Here is a 17,425-nt window from a genome sequence, read left to right as displayed (position 1 = left end):
CTATAGGCAAGAAAACGGTTAACTTCTAAGATATGTTGCCGAGTATGGAGGAACTTTAGCAGGTGATATAAAAGAAGAGGTATTTAAGAAAAGGTTTCAATTACAGACATCGTATATTTTGTTCAGCAAGGTTCTTTGACAAAGGTTTAAGTCAAAATACCTTAAACATCCATATACAGTATCGGCCTAGGTTGTTCGACTGAGGAAACTCATTGCAGGAAGCCAATATCTACAAGCAACTAATTAAGGCAGCAAAAGAGGATGAGAATAAGAGTTAAGGATCCTGTAGGAGATGTGTGCAGAGGTTTAAAACAGGAGACGGATTTAGGGGCAAAACAACATATAGGCTTTTTATTAACCTAGGTTTTTAACAACAAAAATGCAGTATGTGTCAGGAAACAAAAAGGAGCCGTCAAAAGAAACTTACCTAGCTCAGTGTGGAGCGCTGATTAACACCAGACCTTAGTCCTTATCTGTGGGTTGGTGTGCTAAGCCCCTTACCGACCATAACACCATTAGTTCAGTGTGGGTCCCCCAACTTCTTCCTGCCAGTATAGGGGAAAGAAAGTCCAAGAGCAGGGTACCCTCCCCAACAGCCCTTGGGGTCTGACTGTTTTTATCAGCGTGGTCCCTTTTGTGCACTCCAGGTGTACGAAGCTTCCGCGATCAGAGATCCCTGCAGTCTGCTGATGAACCAGATGAAAACTGATGAATTGCTTCAGGCTGCAGATGAATCAGCTCCCCACTGGACTCAGTAGCTAAAGATAGGCTTTTCCAGCAAAGCCTTTAGAAAGGGAAGAGACCCTGCCACATATCAAGTTCCATCTTGAGATCTAAATCTGGTAAAACCACTGGAGTGAGCTCAGTTTGAGCCATTGGATACAGTGCTTATGAAAATGCTTTGAAAAATGTTAACATTGATTATGTCAGCTAGAAGACTCGGTGAACTAAGAGCATTACTTTGTGATCCTCCGTGTTTTATTTTACACCAGGATTACACTCAGGACTATTGTCCTGAGAACTATTTCGGCCTTTTGCACGATGCTTATGTCAAGTTTTCATTTTAATCAGGAAATGGTGATATCTTTGTTTTGCCTGAATCTGAAGAATAAGCTGAAGAGCACACTACATACTTTGAAGCTAGTTTTTGGAGGGTGGTCCACCAAGCAGTTGTTAAATAACTATTCTTCTCTGGGACTGCTTGTGGACATCTCTATTGTGATGCACTGTCACGGAAAGTGCGAGGCACAATATAATGTCTCAGTTATTTAAATGCTTTGCTTCTAGTCTCTCCAAAACAGTGCATCATTGGTTCCTGTATCTCTATAATCTGTTCCTTTTTTATGCTTCTGGTTAGTATCTGTCTATTTTATATTTCCCTCTTTTCTATGTGTTCTTCTGAAAAGTGTGGCTAGAGGGGCAACTGAGGAATAGGAGAGAGGGTACGCTTATTTGAAGTCAGCTGACCTGTCTCCTACCTCCAGCTGGATGTGATCTTATATTCTATAGCAGGAGTTTACAACCTTTTTTACATTGGACTTCCCCTGCTAGAAAATATTTGTTCTGTGAACTCCTAATTAGAAAACCTTATTGCCCACTCAGGCTATTGCTAACAAACCTTTATGACGGATCCCAGGCAGTATTGTGTCCTGACTTGTGGGGAGAACACACATGGTCCCAAACTGGACCTCAGTGTGTGCAGACAGTGTGGGTCAATTATTGCGTGATCTTCCAAAGTCATGCCCCACAAGCTCTTGGATGCAAAGCATTGTGGTGAGCGACTTTGGAAGCTCCTGCTGTCAGTGACAGCTATACAACCCATGTTAAGGTGCAGTTTGAGGCCTTACTAAGAGCTACGTTCCCCCACAGGCTCAGGAACTATACTGCTAGGGATCCACCATTCCATATTTGTGGAGGCGGACTCCTTGTAGACACCTCATGAATGCCTTCGCAAACCACCACCAGTCAAATCCCAATAGTGATGCTGTCATGGAGAAACTATGAGAAAGGAATATATCTTTAAGAAACAAAATATTTTTGTCGCTGACGCTCACTTCACAATTTTTCCTCTTTTCAGCAAGTGTTAGCAAGAGTCTGCAAAACCCCCAGAAAACAATGTCAAATATTGCAACGTCCAATGGAAGCCATTTATTTGAATGAAATTAATCCAGACGATAGAGTAGAAAACGTCAAAAATGTGTTCATTTTTGCAATTGTGTGTGAATATCTTCCCCATCTCTGTTTGTAACAGTAACTCTATTACAAATTGTAGAATATATCCATCTAATGTATTATCTACAGTATTATAACATTGCCCTTCTACTGTACCTGTCCTTGTTGCTCTCTTTTCATTCCTCAGGTATTTCTAGCCTCACCTTGGGTTGGCAAAATGAATACAATTCATCTGACAAACAAAAATGATTGCGTAAATATTATGCAGACATAATATACATTCAGTAAATATTTTGCTGGTACAGTATCATCAAGAAAATAATTTCACATTTCAGAAACTGTTAGCTGGCTGCGCTGGAAACTCAGTGGTTGAAATGTAGAGCGATGAGTAGCATTTTATAGTATGTTTCAGTGATTAGAATCTAGTTCTCCTAGAAGTGTCTTGGGCTCCACTTTCACGATTGTAGTCCCACTATAATCATCACTACATTTCAGCATGACATGCATTATTCATTTGTAATAGTTTTTCCTGTTAATTTCATATCATGATGATCTGTTTTTAGTGTCACTACGGCTCATTTCATGCGGAAACGCCTGTGACGTTTCCTTCTCTTGTGTAGAATGTCATTGCAATCCCGCTGGTGTAGTCGCTGAGGTGTGTGATCCTGTTGGAAAGTGCCTGTGCCACTTTAGGGCTGAAGGGGCGCAGTGTGACCAGTGCCGTCCCGGTTACCATTCATTTCCGAGATGTGAAGGTAGGAGTCCAATGTACAGATATAACAGCCTTTATTCCACCCATAAACCCGAGGCTTTGCGTTAATGCTGGCGCGCTGTTTAACTTTAGCGCTATTAAAAACAATCGTTAAGGACATAGTGCACACGTTACTTAACTTGGTTGGGCTGAAGGAGCGGCTCAGTGAGTAAAAAACTGACTCTGGCACTGAGTTCGAGCCTGGTTCAATTCCTGGTGTCGGCTCCTTGTGACTTTGGGCAAGTCAGTTTATCTCCCTGTGTCTCAGGCACCAACAGCATAGATTGTAAGCTTCACGGGGCAGGGACCTGTGCCTGCAAAATGTCTTTGTAAAGCGCTACGTAAAACTAGCAGCGCTATACAAGAACATGCTATTATTATTATTATTATTAACTTGGTATTTCATGCGGAATTTCGCGTCAACCGGGGTTATAACGTGTAGTACATTTGTAAATATCTTTGAACCATCAAATCTCTGAATGTATTGCCTAGAGCTTAATGTAAATGTAACAATGGTTTTACTTTGTTTTGTCAGTTTTTAAAAATTTTCATTGATAGTGTGAAACTCCATTACGTATAAAGGATTTGGGTTTAAATTTGTCCTTTTAAATCAAACTTGCATATGTATTTCTAGTTACATCTTGGTCAGCTGCCCAAATGTGGGTGGGTTAGTGGGTGGGTTAGTGAGTTTAGTGACTTAGTTAGTGGGTGGGTTAGTTAGGGTTAGTGACTGGATGGGTTAGTGACTGGGTGGGTGGCTGATCGGGGGGTGTTTGGCAGCTTTGGGGGGGTTTATGGCAGCTGAGGGGGATGTTTGGCAGCTGAGGGGGGTGTTGGCAGCTGAAGGGGGGTGTTTGGCAGCTGAGGGGGGTATTTGGTAGCTGAGGGGGGGTGTTTGGCAGCTGAGGGGGGTGTTAGGCAGCTGAGGGGGGGGGCAGTGTTCAGCAGCTGAAGGGGGGGTATTGGCAGGTGAGGGGGGGGATCGGCAGGTGAGGGGGGGAGGGTGCACGGCAGCCGATTCGTGTGATTGGCAGCGGAAGAGGCAGCAGGCGGGCAGGAGCGAGTGAGGAGAGTGAGAGGTGCCCCTGAGACACTGGGCCGATGCGGCTGGGGGCGATGGGGGGGGTGCCCGGCGGGGGGGGGCGCGGTAGCTGGCAGGACTTCCGGCCGCAATGCGGGGACCCAGTACTGCGGGGGGGGGGGGGTTAGCTGGCTGGATGGCCGGCGGCGATACGGGGGGGGGGGGGTGGCAGTACTGCGGGGGGGTTAGCTGGCGGGTTGGCTGGTGGCGATGTGGGGGGGGCCTGGCGGTAATGGGGTGGGTACGGTCATGGGAGGGTGGCGGTGCTGGGGGGGGGGGGCAGCCTGCGATACGGGCATGGGGGGGAGAAGAGGAGAGCTAACGGCTGCCATCCAGACTTGCCTCCCTCCCATAGCTCCAGACAGCTCCTGTGTGGTGTGAGTGGGTTAGAGCACACCGGCCAATGAGAGCACGGGGGGAGAGAGACACACCGGCCAATGAGAGCCATGGGAGGGCATGCGACGGACCAATCAAATTGTCTACAGGGACTCACAAACAACACTTTCAGTTTATATATATATATATATATATATATATATATATATATATATATATATATATATATATATATGTAGAGGTATCAGTACCGTGTTAGCCGAGCTTCAATAATCAAAAAAATAAAAAAATAAATAGATGATACCGTGGCCACAGAACGGTATCATCTATTTATTTTTTTATTTTTTGATATATATATATATACTTAGTGTTGTAAATACAGTACATTCCAATATTTAGGCATACAGTATGTCATTACTCCTTAGGCCTACTGTAGATGCATGTACTGTAAGTTAACTTCTTGTTAATAGTAACACTTTATTGATAATAATGTGACGTTAGACCATGTTTTCTCCCATAAAGAGCTTAGTGTAAACTATAATGGACGTTGGTGATAATGAGATGCAAATGATGCATTGTAATATCTCCTCCTCACTAAAGTCCATTAAGGTTAACGCGTTAGATTATTTAAGTCATAACTAAACATGTTGTTACTCCCATCTATATTCTGAAATAGAGCTTTTGCAGTTTCTTGATGAGTATAATGCCAAAGGCATGATTTAAATAACATAGCGCAATTCCCATTTCCTCTAGCAAAATCCTTATTTCAGGGTCTGGATAGGAGTAACGTCAACAGAATGCCACATTATTGGAAGATAACGCAATGTTAACGCCATGTGGCGTTAAACCAATTCTAATAAGTTGTAGTACCGATGCATACCATTAGCTTTGTGGTATGGCATTAACTAAGGGAATATAACGTCAATTCCTGATTTACGTAACGTCATTTTATGTTCCCTGATTTAGCAAAGCAGAATGCATGTAGGCATTGGAGTTTACAATACTAGAACACATACAAGGAGCTTTAAAAAGAACTATTCATCCCAGGGGCAGTACAAAGGGTCATCCCTTAAGGTTGGAGGAAAGGAGATTTCACCAGTTAAAATGTGGAATTCATTTCCCATGGAGACTGTGATAGCAGATACAATAGTTATCTTCAAAAAGAGTTGGCCATCTTTTTAGAAACTAACGGTATACAGGGATATACCAAATAAGTAAACATGGGAAGTATGTTGATCCAAGGCGTAATCTGATTGCCAATTGTAGTTGTAGGGAATTTATTTTTCCCCTTATGAGATATCATTAGATGATATTTCACTGGGTTTTTTGTTTGCTTTCCTCTGGATCAATATACAGTGGCGGCAGCCTTTAGCCTCCTGCGGCCTTTTCCCCGCGATTTTAAAAATCACGGGCAAATCGCGGGCTGTTGCGGGCTGATGGGGGCCGTTTTGGGCGCCTGCGGGCATTTCTATTGTTTAGCACTAAGCGCTTTCATTGTCTAGCGCTATTAGCACTATCAGCTAATTTCGGGCCGCGCGGAGAAGGCCCATGAGAGTCGGAAAACATCCCCGAATTTTTTCGGGGATGTTGGAGATTAAAAGGGGACGCGACAGTACTGTAAGTACAAATATAGGATAAAGTATCTGTCATTTAAATTTAACATACTGTAGGTTGAACTTGATGGACGTATGTCTTTTTCAACCTCATCTACTATGTAACTATATACTACTATGTAATTATTATATACACACATAATTAGAATATTTGGTTTCCTAATCTAAAGGGTGAACATTGTTTCATTAGATGGGTGCAAATAAATGTCCCACCTTTCAGTGATAAATCAAATAGTCCACGGTATGGTTCTTTTCTCAATTTATTCAGAGACAAATAGAAAACGTCTTTTACATCATAATTTCAATCAGTTACATCAGGTTTTCAGGCATACATATACTAGAATTTGGTCATAGAGTGGAGAATCCTCAGCTTGGCTGATGTTAAATGATTCTGGATTCTATAGATCCAGGTACAATCTTTTATACATTTATCTTAACCAGTCTTATCATACCAATCACTTGTTTTTCTCACTGTCAGCCAAATATCCTTAGTCAATCATCAACGTTAGAACAATGTTTCTTCATTTAGCAATATTTACTTTTATTTACAAAACTCCCTTGTTCTGTCACTAAGTAACCATAGGAATTAACTCTGTTCCTAATCTTTAAGACCGATCTCTATTGTATTGTTTTACTACGTAACTATTTCTAACTGCCCCAATATAATTTCTAAATGAATACTATATTCCTTATTTTAACTAGTTACATGCTGAATATATATGTATATACAGTAGACAAAATACCTATAGCATAATTATTATTTAGACTTGAAATCGTCCTATCTTCGAAGGGAAACAACGCTACTGCAAAATGTTTTCAGATAAAAATAACCTTTTTACAGTTTTGCATAACACATCCATTGCTAGTTTCTTTAGGGTATTTAATGGTGAAATCATCAACAAAAATGTGTAAAGGTAACATACAAAGCTCTAATCTTACCAGGGGAAAATGCAGGCTATTAAAACATCAAGCCTGCGGATCAAGGGGGTGCCATTGTGGTCCTTGGCTACAGTGATTAGAGATGTTATACTTGGTTTACTCAATGATAGAGCCTACTAAACACATTATATGTTGACCCCACAAATAATAAAAATGAAAATGGGTTGTAAGATGTTTTCTTGTGCCAGGTGGTATCTTATGAGATCGCACCACCTAGTAAATATGACCTAAGGCAGGGGTGCACAAACTTTCCCCCCTGCCTGCTCTCCTCCTCTGCTCGCACCTTCCATCCCCCTCCTTACCTTGTCTTTGGTGTCAAACGACGCTGCGGGGTCATGTGATGTCACGTTACCATGGTGACGCGTCTCTGAAGAAAAGGGAAGGGATGTTGCAGAGGCCTCACGCGATCCCCCGACGTTCCATTGAAATGCCTTGGGAAAGAGCGCCTCGGTAACCGCTGTGCCCACCCTGCAAAATCTTGCGCACCCCTGGCCTAATGTATCTTTACTTAGTAAATGTTTCCCAATGTGTCTTTACAACCTGATTCCTCAGGGTGGGGATAGAAGCAAGAGACTGAGAGGGAGAAGTCTATTGGATTTTCACGTTAAGCACCATGGCCCTATTTAGCAGGGACAGCACATTAAGGACCATATTCACTTAGCAGTGTTTACTCCATAAGACACTTTCAGCACTGCTTGGTAAATAGAGCCACTTACAGCCCTTTCACGTAAAGGGGCTGCTATACGTCGTCTTACATCACTGTAAGGTGTCTTATGGGGTAGCACTGTTTAGTAGATATGACCATTATTATTGTTCATCTCAGCTGGTTTACTTATGTAGCATACACAGAGTGTATCTGGCACTGGGTTATCCACATGGTTTATCAATGGACATTGTCCAACTATCATTTTACTGTACGGCCAGTCAGTATCCCAAGGCTGATCTTCACTACGAAGCCTTCAGGACAACCAGTATATACTTAATATCATTTTACTGTATGGCCAGTCAGCATCCCATGGCTGATCTTCTCTACGAAGCCTTCAGGACAACCAATATATACATAATTATTGTTTTTCTGCCTTTTTAAAGACATTGGGACCTATTCATTAAAATTTCCAGTATTGATATTTCCAGTGCAAAATTGACTGAAAACGGCATACAATTTTGACCCCAAAAATCTCACGTTTTTGTGGTATTTATTAAGAATTATTTATACATAAAAATCGTATTTGCCTGCACTTTTCACCTGTTTTGATGATTCAGTTTGAATGGGACTGCCAGGGACCCCCGCTGTTAATCCGATGGGCCATTAGTCTGTCTGCAGAAATGTCACTAAAATGTTGCAGCATGTACCCAGCATGTACCCAGCATGTACCAGGGTCTTGTTGGTGATAGCCCCAGATTTGTTTTAGAATACTCGTCGGCACTACAGTAGTTACTGTTTCCTTCTGCTATGTGTATCTTTTGGTGCGATATATATGGAACAAATACCCCGTATCCTTTTCAGTTGAGTTATTTGTGTTTTATTTGTATTGCCAGTTTTTATACTTACTCCCCTTATTAAACCCATTTGTCACTGTGTTGCTGCATTGTACAGCGTACAACGATTGGCTCTCTGCACCCCATCAATATTATGGCATCACAAGATCTTTAAATAATAACCAGTAACATACAGATGTACAGTAGTAAGACTTAGTGTCGCGGCACCGAAAGATTAACGCTGCGGGAGTTCCCATTCAGAAGCAAGGACCCCTTACCCCACAGCTCCCCGCGGCAGACACTGCCTTACCCCACAGCTCCCCGCGGCAGACACTTCCTTACCCCACAGCTCCCCGCGGCAGACACTGCCTTACCCCACAGCTCCCCGCGGCAGACACTGCCTTACCCCACAGCTCCCCGCGGCAGACACTTCCTTACCCCACAGCTCCCCGCGGCAGACACTGCCTTACCCCACAGCTCCCCGCGGCAGACACTTCCTTACCCCACAGCTCCCCGCGGCAGACACTGCCTTACCCCACAGCTCGCCGCGGCAGACACTGCCTTACCCCACAGCTCCCCGCGGCAGACACTGCCTTACCCCACAGCTCCCCGCGGCAGACACTGCCTTACCCCACAGCTCCCCGCGGCAGACACTGTCTTACCCCACAGCTCCCCGCGGCAGACACTGCCTTACCCCACAGCTCCCCGCGGCAGACACTGCCTTACCCCACAGCTCCCCGCGGCTGACACTGCCTTACCCCACAGCTCCCCGCGGCAGACACTGCCTTACCCCACAGCTCCCCGCGGCAGACACTGCCTTACCCCACAGCTCCCCGCGGCAGACACTGCCTTACCCCACAGCTCCCCGCGGCAGACACTGCCTTACCCCACAGCTCCCCGCGGCAGACACTGCCTTACCCCACAGCTCCCCGCGGCAGACACTGCCTTACCCCACAGCTCCCCGCGGCAGACACTGCCTTACCCCACAGCTCCCCGCGGCAGACACTGCCTTACCCCACAGCTCCCCGTGGCAGACACTGTCTTACCCCACAGCTCCCCGCGGCAGACACTGTCCCCGCCACCGCAGACTTTTGCTTGTTCCTCCGCGGCGCCGTGGACAGTAACTCTTACTATATCTGTACACAATTCGAATTACAAAATGAAAAACATTTAAGGCAAAAACAAAAAGTTGCGTTTCAGGACCATCGTGCGTGTTCCCTAAGCAAGTGTTTATTTATTTCCTTGCTCCAGAGTGTGACTGTGATATGTTTGGTGCTGTTGACCCTGCATGCGGCTCTAGAGGACAATGCCGTTGTCGCACAAACTTTGCTGGACTAAGCTGCAACCAGTGTGCTCCTGATTTTTACAGTTATCCCAGTTGCACAGGTAAGTGTCACTAAATGTTGCTGCTGCATCCTTTAACTGGTTTACTGATGAGAGGCCTCTAATTCTTAAGGTGTGAAATGATCACACCCTTATTCAGTCATTCAATCTTTGTTTATTTCACCAGTCCCTGATGACTGTAATTTTAATTAATACAAGTGACCTTTTTATGTGCATTGGAACCCACTATCTCCACAGTACTCTCATTACCCATACATAATTCAGACAAGCTGTTCTTGTCTAAGAAAGATTACATTGTATTGTTTGTTAAAAGACACATTGCAAGATTAAGCCATTTCTACTTGAGCCACCTGAACGACTGGTCTTGCAATGATTCTTCCTATGCAGAAGGCAGAGCCTTTACCACAACAAGGCTACTTATCCTCTTATTTCAAAAGTTCTTGATATCTTAATATAGTATAATTTCGATTATAGTCCCCATGTTTTTTGTTCTTGTATCTTATGCTGACCAGGCTTTTCAGGCACTTTAAAGCCCCCCCCCCCCCTTCCTTTTTTTTCCCTATAGCTTAGGTGGGAAGCACATACATTTCAGCCTTGCCAGCTTCCTGAGAAACTTACCTCCATGGTACTGCTGGTACTGCACTTCCTTGTTCTTAAATCTCCTGCAGCATGCCAGCCAATAGGAAGCTGCAACTGCATGCTGGCACTATACAGTATGTGTAGCTAGGGAGAAGGAGTGGCTCAGTGAGTAAAGACACTGATTCTGTAAACAACACATCATTGAAGCAGGGGAGCCTGTTTTAATTACCGCTGTCAGCTCCTTGTAACCTTGGGCAAGTCACTTTATCTCCCTGTACCTCAGGCACCAAAATCATAGATTGTAAGCTTATCTGGACAGGGACCATCTGTAAAATATTCCTTTGTGCAGCGTACTGTTCCCGTTTCTGGGAGAATTTCCCCCTCTCTTGGTCTGGGAGAATAACCTCTATTAAAATACATGTCTTGCCTCATATATTGATTTTTTTCAAGTATTACCAGTTAGTGTCCCTGCTCCATATATTAATCCCTTCAGTGCCAGAGGGTTATGCCACCTCTGTGGCCATGGACTCTCCAGCACTGTCGGACCACGTGACCGCTATTTGTAGCGATCACATGATCAGTTCTGGGTTCATTAGGAAAGTGCAGCCCTACCCCATCAGTGTTGTACTCTGCCGTGGAGTGCTGATTGCATACAGCCCCTAAAAAGCAATCAAAAGGTAATGACGTACAGTGTTCGTCGTAAGGGCCATTGCAGTCGCACTTTTCTTGACATACGCCATATGTCATTGTAGCACTCAAGGGGTTAAGGATATTGAAAAATCTATTTACAGTTTTGTTTGGAATGAGCGTAAACACAAAATACGTTGTCGTATTTGACCAAAGCCATTAGGGTAGCCTTTCAGTGCTAGATATACAGTTATGATGATAATACATGGTTACATTAAGTGAACAGAGGTTATACATTCATTTCACAGACATTTCAGGGCAGTTAGAGATAACATATGATTGTGTCCAGATGTGGTGGACTTACCCCAAAAAGGAACCACTGGGGAAAAAATATCAAAAATGAATCGCCACTATTGCAAATGTTAACATACTTTTAGATCCTTGGATATTTCTGCTCAATAAACTGACTGCAGGGATAGACAGATATTCTAGTAAGTTAGTCTCACGTATACTTTCTGCCACTAAATGTGAAGTTGCAAGAGCGTAGAAAAGAAGTAACCCCCTCACTCTCTCTTCAATAAAACGCAAAATTAGTGAAGTAATGTTAATGGTAAAGTTTACTATACGGTATTATTTTTAGCATACATTTCTTGTGGAAAAGCAGGAACAAAAAGACACAGCACTACTTCCCAATGGAATAGATCAAAATATATCCAGTTGATTTGATTATAGGTGAGATTGCCTCGTTATTCTGATACCTAAAGGGTACTCAGATTTATGGATTCTTCTCACTTCCATGCTTATAGTTTCTTGCTTATGTGTTGAGCATTCCACAATGTGTTTGTGAATTACATTTCTTGTGGCATGGGGCCTTTGGTTTGAGTTTAACAGAAATGGATACATTCATCCCTCTCTCTCTATATGCGTTTTGTCTTATCAAACTTACTTTGCGATCTTACAGTGTATGACCTCTTACGTCTTTGTTTATGCAGATGATGATTCCTATCAAATTTACTGCTTCATGGTATGGCCTTGTCATGTAATGGCTGTTCCCCTCCCTCACCCTGCCCTTATTGTTTTCTGTTGGCCACACTTCCCCTCCCCAGTTGGACACTCGCCGCACTGCAGCCAGGAGAGCAGGAGTTGCACAGCGCCACCTAAAGACCAGAGGAGAATTTGTGCGCTGCAGCCCCTGCTCCACTCTGCAAAACCAGGACATTTAAAAAACTGATGTGACAGTCGCTTAAAATCCAGGACTGTCCCAACTAAACAGGGACGTCTTGTCACCCTACTGTTAGTATATAGCCCTTCTGTTTTTTTTTATTTCCATACACACGTGTCTCTTTACTAAAGTCTCCCGGCTGCAAAACGATTGCAGACACAGCACTGCATTTATCAGAAGGAATCTTATCGCAAGCAGTTCATGTTTTTAATTTAAGAAATCTAGTGCAATTCTTTTGTGCTGGTTTTGCCCCAGTTTTTGGTGAGATTTTAGTACATAACCCACTGTCTAACTTGATAAAAGTTTCATGCATCCACGTTTTTAAAAATTAACACAAAGTTAACACTTTTTATGTGACTTCTTTCCAATTCTGTGCTATACAAAGGTAATTAAAAATATCACTTGTGAGCACATTCACATGTCTCAGACAGGTCTGCAACCCTGCCATTCCCCATTATCTCTTAGGATACAGTGCTTCCACTGCAGCCAGGGATTCTGGGAAATGACATACAAATGAGCACACAGTGTCAGCTTATACCTGCTGTATTACACAACATTTCAGGACAGCCTGGGTTAAAGAAGTGCTACAGTATATAAAGGTGGAAGATGGGAAACTGTAGTCCTGTTGCTAACTATGCCTGGTACTTCTGTTTAGCTTGTCAGTGTTCGCCACATGGCTCCTATCAGACCGGATGTGATCCTAAAACAGGGCAGTGTGACTGTCGACCAGGAGTAATTGGGCAGAGATGTGACAGATGCTCCTCTGGATCACATGACTATCCATACTGTCAAGGTACTGTACATGTATGTTTATTATGTTAGTGCAATCATGGTGTCTGTTATGGGTAAACTGGTAAAAGCCCATTTCTAGACATATACTACTTGTGACTAAGCAGTAGGTCTGAGATTCATCTGGTTCGGTGTGAATTGGGATCTGATTTTATTTTTGTGTGTGTGTCAAATTTGGTGCAAATGTAAGCTGTAGACCCATTTCGGAAAAGGGCAAATGCAGGTCCCTCTACATAGCCTAAGAAGAACTTGTTTTTCCATCAGGCTCAACGGAAGTGATTGAGCTGCAGATCAGAACAATATCACATCACACATAGATATAACACAACTTAGTGGTAGATTTGTAAAAATGTGATATTATGTTATTCAAATGATCCTCAATTCTGTGACATAAACGTAAAAAACACCTCAATATGAAGTTTCAAAATTGAAGTTTTGAAATAATTTCTAATTTAATTATAAATCCAAGACGAGTATTATCATTTATTGAAGCCCCATATCTATTTTTATAATGTTTAAGTAGATAGAATGTTATTTTAGCATACTTTTCCTTTAAAATTACTAATAAGTAATGTAATCGGTACCCTTAAATACTAATGTGGTGCGATTTTGAAACTTGTTCTTTAATGTCCGTTTTCTTGGGGTGATCTCTTTAAGTATGCACTTCCTCTGGGATTGTAGCTAGACTTTAAACCCCTATACACCTCAACTGAAACAATCAGCTAAGTTTGCAGTGCTCAAGAGAAAAAATATAAGGTTGGGATTTATTTCAATAGCCTTAGATAATAAAACTGAAAGTATAGCAACGCTGTTGTATCCGACCATCACGTGTCCACATCTTCAATACAGCACAGTTCTGGTCATCTCGTCTGCTAAACGATATTAAGTAAACTGGAGAAAGTGCAAAGGAAGCAAAGCGAGGAATGTAATGTTTACATGAGACAAGGCGGAAAATGAATAGGGATTTGTTGTTTTTTAGAACATTTTAAAGGGCTTACCCTTTTCGGAGAAAGGTTAACTCAGGGCAGTGGCATGTTTAATAGGTTAAAAAGGTGGCCAATTGACATTTTTGTATTGAGAAAAATCAAACACATAAATATTTTTTAAGTAATTTTTTACACTTGACTTTTCTACAGTGAGCAAAAGCTTTGTTTTATTTAAATAACATTGATCTACTGTCTTTTGGTGATAAGACTGTATGACAGTCTTGATAACTAGAAGTGAATTGTCTTTGTTTTGTTCATTATTGTATAGTAATTACAGTATGAAGCCATCATTAGTGGAAAAGATAAACATACTACACAATAAATAGCTGATATGCTTGAACTCAGCAGACCCCAAGAAATTTTTTTTTTCTTTTTTTTAACTGGATGCAAAATCAGTAGAACTGTTACTTTACTAGTGAGTGAGTCTTTCTAAGGAAGTTGTTTACAATAATACTGTAGGTTCTTAAAAAAATGTTCTTCATTTTGTGCATTAAGAAGTAGATAATAAGCCATAAAATGGTAGTTTGCATGAGGCAGTGGGATACTATGTGGAATTCCCCTCTCCAGGTGCTTGACTTATTAAATTCCTCTTCATCAAACAGATTTGACAGGACGGTGGAGCTACTGTAGTTTGGACAGTAGAACTGGGTGTGGAAGGCTGAAGGGAGGAAGAGGTGGATTTATTGGTTGAGATACTGTATTGTGTGTGACCCTGAGTAATATGCACTATATTCCCTCATTGTGAACCCATTTGCTGTCCCCTTGTGGCAAAGGTGTTAACCACGTTTTTTCATTTATTTGTACATATAGAAGACAGCAAGTTATGGTAAGTAAAAAAGTGACAAAAACCCTCCACTGTCAGGGTACAGCAAATACAAATACCACTCATGAGCACATTCACATGTCTCAGACAGGTCCACAGATCTCCCTTTCCCCATTATCTCTTAGGCTGCGGCCCCACTAACTACTACAGCGCGAGATCAGGCCCCACCCCCCAGTTACTCCGGTCCCAGTTCCTACCTTGTCGCTCACCTTTCCTCAGCGGTGCGCGACAGGTTTTCAGGCAGGCAGGGGAAATTGAGATTGGCATTTGCGACGGAGGCGTGGTCACGCCCCCGCTGGCGGTTCAGCGAACCAGCTGCGGGACGTCATGGCCACGCCTCCACAAAGCTACCACCACGCCCCCTCCCATCGCAAACGCTCTCTCCACTCAGACCGCAGATCGCAGTGTAGCGCTGTGCACGCGCCGCCCCCCCAGCCGGGCTCGCGTGCCACAGTGCTGACTGGGGACTCAGCCTTAGCATACAATGCTTCCACTGCAGAAAGGGTTTCTGGGTAATGACATGCACATGAGCACTCACAGTGCATCAATGTCTAACACAGATCCCTATAAGGTTATGCCTGCCACGTTACACAGCTTTTTTTTTTTTTTTAGCACAAACTGGGTTAAAGAAGTGCATAGCCTTTGGATGGTTTACTAGCTATGCAATGTAAAGCTGGGGAAGGTCACAACAAGGCACAAAGAAAGTTATTCCACTGCAGCCAGGGATTCTGGGTAGTAGCATGCAAATGAGCACTGGCAGTGGATCACATTGTGCTTATTATCCTCAGCTGTCTGTGAGTAGTGTTAAACTGGACGAACTAAGGGCATGGCGCCTTATGCATAAACCCAAAGCCATCATTCTTACAGACATGGCTATCCCCTAAAACCCCTGATGCAAATATCGCCATTCAGGGATATTCCATTTTTAGGAGAGATAGGTCAAAGAGAGGAGGGGTGTTATTTTATATTGCAGACACCTTACAATTTACACTGTTAAATTGCCCCCCAAGCCCACCCTCTTTTGAAATTCTAGTTGGCAAAATCTGCCTCCCCTTTTCTGAGCCAATCTTGCTTGCATGGCATCTACCGCCCCCCTAAAGCCCCTCTACAATCCCTGACTTCTTGGCTCCATGGCCCTCTCTGAATGAGAAGAGTGAGCTGCTAGTTCTTGGGGATTTCAACTTCAATTGGCTTGACCCTAAAAACCACAAAATCCAGATACAACTCAAGTCACTTAACCTATCGCAACTCATTTCCCAACCCACACGGATAAACCTGAAATCGCATAACCATTCCTTGCTAGACTGGATTCTCTCCTCAAACCCCAGCAGAATCCAATCCTCTGGCATCCTTCCTGACATTTTCAGTGACCATGCAATAGTGTACTGTACTGTGTAAGGAAAATTAAACCGCCCCAATCAAGCCCTAAAGTTCTCCTCACTAGAACATTTAAAAACTTTAACCCACAACAGTTTCTGGATACCCTTACCAACTGCCCATGGCACAGAATCGATTTAATTCCCGACCCTGATTCTGCACTCGACTATTTCCAATCCGAGTTCTTAAAACTCTGCGATAGCTATGCTCCACTACGCAAAATAAGGGTACGGGGGGCCCACCTTCCATGGGTTACAACTGACCTTATTGCACTCTACCAGCTCAGGGATACCTTGTGGAAAAGCTACAAAGTAACTGGCACTACCAAGGATCTCAATCACTACAGATGCATGCGGAACATGTGCATAAGGCAAATAAGGCATGCAAAAGCACAATATTACTCTGACAATTTCCACCAAAATACAACAAACCCAGCTAACTTCTGGAAGGTTATCAACAATATATTCCAGCCTCCTAACCATCAACAACCAAGTAATATCACTAAGGGGGATATTACTCTGACAAACCCCACTGACATTGCAAATGCATTCAATGATAACTTTGTGGGTGTGCCACTAACTTATTAGCAAAACGCAGCCCAAACCACAAACCTGAATCTCATCCTGGGAGTACTCCTATAGTCCCACCCCCTCACAACACTGCCCACAATTTTCAATTTGGCCCAGTATCTGAAGAGAAGATTATACAAGCGCTCCTCAAACTAAAACTAAGCAGCCAATGTGGACCTGACTTACTACAATCTAGGTTCCTACGACTTGGTGCCCCAGCCATTGCCAAACCAATTGCGTCCATAGTCAACTCTATCCTGTCTGCAGGCCATATCCCTAAGACCTGGAAAACTGCCAGAGTTGTCCCAATCTTCAAAAGTGGGGACAAAAACACTGTCTCAAACTACAGGCCAATCTCACTTCTCCCAATTCTATCCAAAGTCATGGGGAAATGTGTCCACTCTCAATTAAGCGATTTCTATACCAAGACAAATTTCCCTAGCCAATTCCAATCTGGGTTTCGTCCCTAACACTCCACCGTAACTACCCTGCTAAAAGTTTGCAATGAAACCCAGTGTGGAATGAAACGGGGACAACTCACTGGTGCAGTATTCCTAGATTTTGCAAAGGCTTTTGACACAGTTGAGTATGCTATCCTGCTTAACAAACTCCAGAGCTCTGGAATAGGGAAGCATGCTTTAAACTGGTTTCAGTCCTACCTATCAGGAAGATCCCAACATGTGTCCATCTCAGGCTCTAACTCCAACCCCCTGGATATTACCTGTGGTGTCCCGCAAG

At 43.2% G+C, this 17,425-nt stretch overlaps 1 protein-coding gene across 1 annotated transcript in view; it reads left to right on the top strand.

The window, feature by feature from the left end:
- The window catches only part of LAMA3 (laminin subunit alpha 3), a 331,820-nt gene that overhangs the window by 150,842 nt on the left and 163,553 nt on the right, over positions 1-17,425 (top strand). Inside the window, exons 13-15 of the mRNA XM_075584995.1 lie at positions 2,793-2,927; positions 9,623-9,757; positions 12,799-12,936. Coding sequence (XP_075441110.1) covers positions 2,793-2,927; positions 9,623-9,757; positions 12,799-12,936 — 408 coding nt within the window. The remainder of the gene's footprint in view (positions 1-2,792; positions 2,928-9,622; positions 9,758-12,798; positions 12,937-17,425) is intronic.

The sequence above is a fragment of the Ascaphus truei genome, chromosome 2, assembly GCF_040206685.1.
Source record: "Ascaphus truei isolate aAscTru1 chromosome 2, aAscTru1.hap1, whole genome shotgun sequence".
Classification (NCBI taxonomy): domain Eukaryota; kingdom Metazoa; phylum Chordata; class Amphibia; order Anura; family Ascaphidae; genus Ascaphus; species Ascaphus truei.
The sequence above is the reverse complement of the archived record's forward strand: the minus strand, read 5'-3'. Positions and strand labels throughout refer to the sequence as shown.